This window comes from Schistosoma haematobium, chromosome 1 (assembly GCF_000699445.3).
Source record: "Schistosoma haematobium chromosome 1, whole genome shotgun sequence".
Taxonomy (NCBI): domain Eukaryota; kingdom Metazoa; phylum Platyhelminthes; class Trematoda; order Strigeidida; family Schistosomatidae; genus Schistosoma; species Schistosoma haematobium.
Window position 1 is genome coordinate 49,422,129 of NC_067196.1, and position 10,422 is coordinate 49,432,550.

General features: G+C 38.7%; 1 protein-coding gene across 1 annotated transcript; it reads left to right on the top strand.

Annotated features, from left to right (window-relative positions):
* Positions 1-3,586: 3,586 nt before the first annotated feature.
* MS3_00010153 (uncharacterized protein) lies at positions 3,587-4,615 on the top strand (the record flags this gene model as incomplete). Its single annotated transcript, XM_051218506.1, has 10 exons — positions 3,587-3,595; positions 3,637-3,654; positions 3,702-3,779; positions 3,879-3,967; positions 4,040-4,081; positions 4,119-4,140; positions 4,185-4,312; positions 4,346-4,438; positions 4,507-4,547; positions 4,602-4,615. Coding segments are annotated over 10 exons (534 nt in total), but the record flags the coding sequence as incomplete, so codon positions are not given.
* Positions 4,616-10,422: the final 5,807 nt, after the last annotated feature.

Sequence of the window (10,422 nt, forward strand, 5' to 3'; positions counted from 1 at the left end):
CACTGTCTGGGAATGGGGGGTAGTTGTAGAGTAGCTGAAGGCCAGCTGAACTGTTCTCTGAAATGTTCTGCCCATCGTTCTAAACGTCTGGACTGAGAGCAGATGAGGGTGTCGTATTTTTCCGAAATAGTCTGACTTACACTTGACTTATTAATTCCAGTTTCTACGAGTACTATGTCTGAACGTTTGACTTTCTGAAGAAGTTCAGATAGCTTCCTGTAAAATTCATCTTTCACTTTATCTGAGCCGCAGTCGGTGTGAGCGTAGGCAGAAACGACAAAAAGTCAACGACGTGTGTCCCTATCCTTCCGAGTTCTTACGGAGCCGTTTAGCCGAACAGCACATAGACGACTGTTAACGGGGATCCACTCTAACAGTGTTTGTCCCGTACTCATACTTAGTGCTATCCCTACTCGTGCCAGTCCACAAGAGCTGTCCGTCGGGTCACCAGATACACTGAGGCTGTATCTCGTCGGCTCTCCGTGTTGCCGAGGTGAGGTCAAGTGAATGACCACACTAAGATCCTGTGTGTTTCAGGGACACAGCATACATCAATGGTACGAGATTCTAGGGTTCTAGCCAAGGATGCCTGTTGACCGGTTTGACATAGGGTGCGTACGTTGAAGGCTCCAATGTGTAGTTCGGAGCGAGGTTTCAGTAGACCTGGGACAGGGTTTTGAGCACTAGAATCGTTGGCTATGGTGACACTTGAGGAGGAAGCCGAAAGAGGAAGTTTAGAGTGGAAAGTCGATGTAGGAGGAATAATAGGAATTGAAGAGGGAGGTTGATTGTGAATACAGTGGTCTCGAGTGCTATTAGAGGTATGAGGGTGGTTATCACTTCCCGGTTACCCAAACCGTGGAAGGGTTCTTCTGGAGGTACCTGAAAAGGAAATTGGATTAGAGGTGGTCTTAGTGACCTTGGAACGTGACCGCAGTGCCCAAGGGACAACTGCTTGAAGTCGGTCACACAACCTTTTTATGGGTAATTTTTGTGTTAGCTCCGTACTTGTTGAGACTTTACCGCCGGAGACGGATATCCGTGGGATAAGGCGAGGTGTGCATTTTTAGGGTCGACCTTTTCTAACCCCACCCCTCCTTTTGGGAAGGCAGCATCGCTGTCATGCTGGTTGTCCGAGGGAAACACCTTACTGCTGTCACACCTCTGTACAGTCAGCAGTACGACTTCGCCTTCGGACCTTGGGTTTGTTGCTTTCAGTCTTATCGCTCTTCAACCGATCTGTCTGACATGGTAGGACCTTGAGGAACGGTTGTTCCAGCCGGTATAGCTCAGTTGCTTCATCACGACAGGCAAGCCCGACCACCACGTCAAGGTAACTATGGTACCAGACTTATATATCCCGATGAGAATAATCAATGGTCATTGTTGGGACCTATTTATGGACTAATATTATACATGTATTTTTGTTGTATTGTTAAGCAACTAAACTATACATATTCATGTTCCTTTTACTATAAGCTTTATTTTGACCTATAGACTATTATTATACGTTTTATCGCTCTTGAGTTATGCCTAGTCTATTAATTAGTCTCTCACATTCACAGCCACTTTTTGACTAAATCTTGTACAAATGTTACTTTCTATTTTATGGTGTGATGTGGTCTGTTTGGTTTGTATATAAAGTTAGTATGTTTAAAATACATGATTCGTATTGCGGAGGCTAAGGTTTGTGTTCTGGACTCAACAGGCAGGGCCATGCGGGAAGAGGGACTGATAAAGACTCTAGTTTGCTCGTACGAGTTTACGCGTCATTGGTCCGGTCGATAAATAATTGTTCTCTAATTGTCTGTATCATAGCGTTATATATTAATTGGATACAAGGCCACAAGTTATAACATACTTACATGCTTATCTTTGGGAACTACTGCCAATTGTAAACCTAAATAACTGGAATTGTAATGAATATCCGAAACGTGTACATAATTGTTGCACCAACTTTCTTTTTTAGAATTATAATTTGCTCATATCTATTTTATTCTAACGACTAAATAACTTTGCAGCTCTATAATATCTTCTGTTTAGTGATTTTGTTAAGAAGAAACTAAAAACAACTCTGGGCTTGAAAATCATGTAAGCAGTCAGATGTATGTACCAGTCTACTTATTCCTATAAACCGAGACTAATTAGTCATTCGATGTGCATTCTATTCAAATGAGATTTGTACAAACCATTCTTTATGGTCGTAGAAAATAGAATTGGATTGCATATCACTATCCATACTGGTCAGTCTACTACAAAATATTTATAATTCAACGCTATTCATAAGTTAAAAGAAATTTGTCCAATGCAGTACATTTTCGTTACTTATGATTTATTGATGACTTTACCATGAATCTTAAGAATAATAGACTTTGTGTAACAGTTGTTTCTCCAAACTCTTGTCCCATCTTGATCATTAACTTTAAAGCAATTAGTCCTTATTATAAATTTCGATAGAACAACGAGAAGACGGAGTTAATCTGAAAAATTCACTTTGTTTATCTGTTGATCTACACCGATCGATTTTCGTTTATATACCTTATTTGATTATATTACATTTTAAAAATTCTGTTTCATAATTTTATATTAACTATTTTCTCAAGTAACTCCGCCTGTAGCTCTTCTAGGGCTACTGCCGGTCCCAAGCCCGGGTAAAGGAGGAGGGTTGGCCATGGGGTCAGCAACCCCATTCCGTAGAAAATAACCTTGCTAGAAAAACGCTATCAAGAATAAACAATTTAAAACATTTAAATTCTGCCCTCCGAGTTGAAGGAAGAATTATGACGCCTCATGATGAAAGCCGAGATTCTTCGGAAGTCAGGAGACCGATGTTCCTACTAACAACCAGAGCAACCATTAATATAAGTATATGGAAAGTCCGGACAATGCGAGAGACCTGGAGGACCAGTCGAATAGCGACGGGAACGATGAGATACAACTTGGCGGTTCTCGGAATTAGCGAAAACCATTGAAACCAATCTGAGCAGAAAAGGGTGGACTCGGGAGAGATGCTGCTGTACTCTAGTCACGAAGGGGAAAATGCTCTGCACGGTCAGTGAGTTTCTCCAGTGTTGTACAAATATGCGCAATATACACTTATAGGATAGGAATCTTATAGACTCAGGATCATCAAAGCATCCTTCAAAATAAGGAAGGAGGGAATTACAATGAATGTTATCAAATGTTATGCACCCACCAATGATAGCAATGAAGACGACAAAGATCAGTTCCACAAGAGGCTTCAATCATAGCGAAGTGCCCAGGAAAGGATCTGACAATCCTGATGGGAGCTCCAAACGCTAAAGTCGGAATGGACAACACCGGATATGAAGATATCATGGGACATCATGGACTGACTGAGAGAAAAGGACGAGAATGGTGACGGGTCTACAAATTAGTGTGCATTCAACAACATGGTTATAGGTGGCAAAATATTCCCACACAAACGAATACACAAAGCTACACGTGTCTCATCGGACCACAATACAGAGAACCAGACCTATCATATTTGCATCAGTAAAAATTCAATAAGATTGTGGAAGACGTGAGAAGCAAGAGAGGAGCTGACATAGCTTCAGATCACTACCTGGTTATTGTCAAGATGGAACTAAAGCTATAAAACCACGGGAAAAATAGACAAACGAAATTACGAAGGTTCAGTACAGCCTTCCTTCACGAAACTCAAAATCAACGGATTCAAGATAGCTCACAACAACTGGTCACAAGCCTTACAGGATCTACTGAGAGAAGAAACTACCATGGATAATAAATGGGAAGGGGTCAAAGAAGCACTAACTTCAACATGTCAATAGGTGCTGGGCCGCAAGAAGCATCATCGAAAGAATGGATCCTAAACGAAACCATGATCAGGATTGAAGATAAACAAGAAGACAGCAATTAACAACAGCCGGACAAGAGCAGCCGAATTCAAGGCGCAAGCTAAATACACAGAAGCAAACAATGAAGCGTAGAAGAGCATTAGAGCCGACTACCAGAAGTATGTCGAAGAGCTGGCAATGGCAGCGGAAATAGATGTAAGGGGAGGAAATATGAAACAATTATATGACACGACGATGAAACTGTCAGGGAAATATAGCATACCTAAGAGACCAGTCAAGGTCAAAGAAGGCAAACCAATCAGTGAAATTCAAGAACAGAGAAACTGATTGGTGGAACACTACGAGGAACTCTTGAATAGATCATCTCCATTGAATCCATCGGATATCGAAGCAGAACACACAGACCTTCCTATCGCTGTCACTTCACCAACGATCAAAGAAATCAAGATGGCCGGCCATCAGACAAATCAAGAGTGGAAAAGCAGCATGACTTGACAATATACTAGCAGAGGCACTGATGTCAGACATAGAAGTAACTGCAAACATGCTCCACGTTCTATTCAGGAAGATTTGGAAAGAAGAACAAGTACCGACAAATTGTAAAGAATGATATCTCATCAATACATCAAAGAAAATATATCAGTGATTGCGACAACTAACTACGTAGACATCACACTACTATCAGTACCAGGAAATGTTTTCAACAAAGTATTTTTGTAGAGAATGAAAGATTCAGTAAACTTCTAACTTCCACATCAACAGGCCGGATACCATAAGGAGCGGTCGTGCACAGACCAAATCGCAACACTACGGATCATCGTCGAACACTCAATTGAACGGAGCTCGTCACTATACATCAACTTCATTGACTATCAGGATGTATTTGACAGTGTGGATAGGAGAACACTATGGAAATTTCTTTGACACCATGGTGTACCTGGGAAGATCGTCAATATCAAACGGAATTCATACGACGAACTACAGTGCAAAACTGTGCATGGGGGGCAGCTGACAGATGCATTCATAGCGAAGATCGGTGTCAGACAAGGTTGCTCACTCTCTCCCTTGCTTTTTCTTCTGGTAGTTGGCTGGATTATCAATACCTCCACATCTGGGTGGAAGAACGGAATACAATGAACAGCTCGAAATCAACTAGACGACTTGAACTTCGCAGATGACCTAGCTCTTCTATTCCATACACACCAACAAATGCAGGTCAAGGCAGACAGTTTAGCAGCATCCTCTGCATCAGTTGGTCTCAACATACACAAAGGAAAAAGCAAGATCCTCAAATTCAACACAGGATCTGATGCAGATGTAAAGGCGAGAAGTGACAGATCAAGTCAAGCGCTCCTACAACTCAAGAACATGTGGAACTCAAAACAACTCTCAACCGATGTAAAAGTCGGAATCTTCTATACGAGCGTCAAGACAGTTCTACTGTATGGAGCTGAAGCTTGGAGAACTACCACGACCATCATTAAAAAGTTACAAGTATTTATAAACAATTGTCTACGTAAGATACTCTATGTCCGTTGGCCGGATACCATCAGTAGCAATTTCTTGTGGAAGAGAATCACCAAATTAATAAGATCCAGATTACAGAGTTTATAGCCAACAGTAGTGAAGTGAGCATTACTTTTACAAACGGACTTGATATGTCCGATTCGGCCACACTTGGAGCATTTATCATAACTAAATTCGTACAAATTGCTTAAATTAAGTTTACCACACGATACGCATTTACCGGACCTGTACTCATTTCTGTAAACTGCTTCACAGTCATCCAATGAATTTTCTTATGTTTTGGCGAAAACGGGTATTATTATCAATTAAACACCTGTCCATACAACTTTGATTGTGGCTTGAATTAGGATAACTAAGTAATGTGGCTTAATTTTTTACTTCCAGGAAGTCAGTTTCATGCATTTTTCCATATATGAAATATGAAATTCTAGCATCCTATGGGGGCATTTCGATACTCGAATGAGCGTTTTTTTCACGTCCGGTATATTAATTCATACAGTTAACTGATCACACAGTTGGATATAAAGCTGATCATTAAAATAACATTTGGCAGCTTGTTTCTTGAATTCGAGAGTAATTATTCTAGCCTGGTTATTCAAACGAGTCATTTCATTGGAAGTACACATCAGAAGGATGAATAACAACTGAGGATTGCCCACAGAATTGGATGAAGAATGCTGGTGAGAGGCCCATGCTCCTCCATGAAGCGTAACAGGTGTAACTTTTCTCAAGTGACAGTTTTCACTTACTTTGTATTGAATTCTAAATTAATCTTTGAACTTCAATCAAACTGTAGGAGTATTGTCACATCCATTTTCATTCCATTGTTTTCTCAATATGATGAATTGTTGTTACGAACGAATTTTTTTAGTGAAATAGAATTAAGGAGAATAAAAATTTTCGAAAAATTTTTTCCCATCTACTGCCATATTTATTTTCTAATATGTTTTTGTACTATTTTTTACTTGCTGAATTCATTTTTTCAAAATTTTATTCATAGCAAACAATGTACGAGCTTTTATACTCGGGCATACCAAGAACGAATCATCCAGTATAATCAGTTAGTTCTTTTTTAGAAAATGATTGTTATTTTCTTATATATTTTGACAGTTTAAAAATCTCCATAAAATGTTCAAAAATGAAGAATATTTGAGCAAACAATTGTTTTCAATAACTTCATCATTAGGCTCCACATTTATAAGTCTATAATTATTGTGATATTTTACAAATGCCAAAATAAGGCATGTATTAAGGAATTTGACAATGTTATATGTTAGAAATGGTGAACGTTTGCATCTGTTACGACATATATACTTCAAAGTTGTGTTATTTGCAAATTAGAAGGGTCAATTAATAAAGGTCAGAATGATTTGGAGTAAAGTGTCCAGTCACAATCAGTAGAATAGTAATATAGCAAAAATGGAAATTAAGAAGGGACGAATCGAGCAAAGAAATTTCTTTTCAGTTGGTTCTTCATCATTGCCATACGATAAGATATATATGATTTACAATAATGAAATAATACTCATCGAGTAGATACGTTACGTAATAATTATAAATTAACATTGAGTAATTAGAAGAAAGAGGATTAATAATAAGCAAAGTAATTATTCGAAAATCAAGGTATTTCTACGTTGCATAATATATAGAAAGAGAAGGAACTATTTTTGATGAATAGTCGGTAGTATAGTAGTTATGTAAGAATCAAGAGATGAATATTCAGAATAAGTGAAATAAAAAAGGGAAGAAATAACAATTCCCATAGCTTCACACCTCTTCAATATAAAGTAAATCTGGTTAAATGTCTCAGCCACAGAGTTAAGCCATTATTTTCTTGAGGACATCGTCGATAGCGAAATAGGCATACTAAAAAAACACATTACGAAATAGTGGCTATCCAGATAATCTCGTTGGTTAAGAAATGGATTAATTTCCTAAGGAGTAGAATTGTACATTTATGAGTGGGTATTTGTGCATTTTATTTGGTAGCTGAGTATGCTTTCTCGTTCACTGTTGTGTTCTCGCCCAAGTAGTCATTTGAGAAGGAGCTGACGTGTAAAACGTTGTGCATCAGTATCGGATCTCAAGAAATCCCCGTTATGACAAATTCCTTGTTGATTTCAAGTTACTTAATAATTGTTTGCAGGATTGTTGGGCGGATTTGTACGTAATATTACGTATATTTGTGGAGCAGGTTACATCTAAGAAATGTTTACTGACATTCGATGTATAAACCGAGTCTTTTGTAACGCATAATCCAACCATCATCGTTTCTGTTCTTTAAGAATAGTAGACAATTAAATCAACAATTGAATCCTGGGGTACCTCGTGAACCCCCCGCCACAATGCCCTCCACTAAAACAGGAAATTTTTCTCAGCACCATCCACTTTTACGATACTGTTAGGCACACCCAACACCTCTAACATGTACCCTCCTATGGTGTGAACTGCTAATGTACATGGCTTGAGTCTCTTACATTGCTCTTTGCCTATTAACGACACTACTACCCTGGTATTGAACAGACACAATTAGTCTCCTTTATTATGTTCACTTTTGCGTAGACTGCTCACCTATCTACTAGTGCAACAACCGCCAGATTCTTAGAGTGGAAAGAAGACGCATAATAACGTCTAAAATATTTGCGTCTTCGTCTTGTTAAACAGTTCATCTTCCAATGCCCTGTCCCTCCACTAGCGTAACACTTATCATTGCTTTTATGATTCACTCGTATCGCAGGAATCTCACGCTTCAGCTCCTCAATCTTCTGGACACTATCTCCTCACTTCCGCAATCGATCGGAGCTACTGTTCGGGTCACCTTCACCAGTTCACTGATATCCATAGGTTGTGCGGCTTTTACTAGTTTCAGCTACTGAGAAACGGTGGCCGGCACGCCCGATAAACTGCTCCTCACTCAGGTTCGGCAGCGCACGGCGCAACAACATGGTAAGCTCCACAGTCAGTACCAGTGGGTTAACATTAATAGACAACTTCGCTAACTTCTGCAGTGCTCCTTCCCTGTCAACTAGGCTGTCGAAGTCCACGGGCACCGTTCAAGTTGTTATATACAGCCTTTGCCTTGCCTCTCAACAGTGTCCCCAGCACCACCATATTCGCCCTAGGCTCCTTCACTCCCACCAGCTCCGTCACAGCCTCAAACTCCTTCAGAATTGTCAGCATGTCTCCATCCTTAGATTTTTTCGGCCAAGGGATCTTCATCCTTAGTGGAGGCAGCGACACCAAATGTGGCTGAAGATAACCGATCATATTTAGCCCAAAATTACAGAGTTACCTCATAGAATAAAAACGATACTCCAATACTTCATTTGCAAAATGTTTATTAATTGTCTCAGACTGCATTGTTCCTGCATACCAATTGCTTTCTGTTCCCGTTCTTCACTCCTCGATCTCAACCTTCGGCTGCCAGATGTTCTACTCCTGACTAGTGTTATATGCTACCTATGTCAACATAAGTAGAACACATCACAGCACTATTTTGAACTTAGATTGTCGGGGATGAAGTATTATTTACTGACTAATATGGTATCCAAGGGATGATTAGCTGTATTTGAATTGTGAATATTATATAGTATGGTGGATTTTAAAGACTTCTATAATTGATTTGGTAGAAAACGTAGGAGAATACCTAAACTTACATTAGTCGCTGTCTACCGCAAGATGTTTCCTTATTCTAACGTTTTGTAATGAAAACCACTTTTAAGTTCTGCATACTATTCCTTTTTTGTACACAGACGTCGTAACGATGGTTTGACAAGCTCAAAAGAAAATCCATATGAAGATCTCGAAGATTGAATAGCCAACATTATTTGTATCTTTACGACATGCTAGATTTCTTTACTTCATGATCCATCGTTTAACCTACAGGATTGGTTGTAAACATTATTTTGTTTTTTCCGTCATCCTCTTAACATTATTGCTATTCCATACGTTTTTCGAACTTTTGAATTGGTTTCAATACCTGACATTGTCACTTAAATTTGCACTAGTTTAGTCTCAACTTTAAGAAAAACTATCTCCTAGTATTTCATGAAAACTATTGAATTCTATGAAGCTGCTTTTTTAACACATAACTTTAGCCAAATAACTTTCATTTGTTTAGATGTTGATTAATACTTTATAAACTTCTCGTTGAACATTTCTAAATGGCAGAAATTTAGAATTATTTCACTTGAATACTGTACTATCGTGAACTTTATCAAGTTCATTTGCTTTGTTTATTTGAACTGAGTTTTTTTTGTTTATCACTAACAGATTCAATATGATAGAAGGACAGTGAGGTAAATATCAGTTGCTTTTATATATGCTATCTAACCAGGTTTAGAAGGTTCAGTTCGGTGTTTTTATGTAGTAATCATTTCTGCAAATCTATCATTGTTCTTACTCCTTCTGTTTGCATAGTCTCATAATTACTCTTCATTTGTAAAGGAAATTTTCTTTTAGCGAGTTTAAGTATGTTTCTTACACGTTATCTTTTCAGCCTTAATGATTTCTCCAAGTTTTCTCTGTTCTGTGACTTCGAAGTTAGCTGATTCATCACCATTCCCATTTAACTGGAGTAGGCCTCCGATCATTCGACACAGATAATCTGCGTTGGTGATCTACATTCATTTCATTTCTCCCAAGAGTCAATTGTAATGCACTTAGTCATTTTAACTTTTAAAAAAAAACATACATTTCTTTTAGGGATGCAGAGGAATATACCAATAATTATCATGTTACGTCTAATGATGTCCTTGGACTTTAAATGTACACTCCCTATTGGTGAGTATTTATTCCACTTGTTAAATATTGTACAAATGTTGTTTTCTATTTTATGGTACGATGTGGTCTGGTTGATTGGTATATAAATAGGGTATGTCTGAAATATAATGATTCATATCTCAGAGGCTAAGACTTGCGTTCTGGACTCAACTGGCTGGGCTAGACAGGGAAGCGGGACCAATCGAGACTGTAGGTCGTTCGTACGTGTTTGCGTGTCACCGAATCGATCGATAAATACGCTGCTCTCTAATCTTTCAGTCAAGGACACAACAAT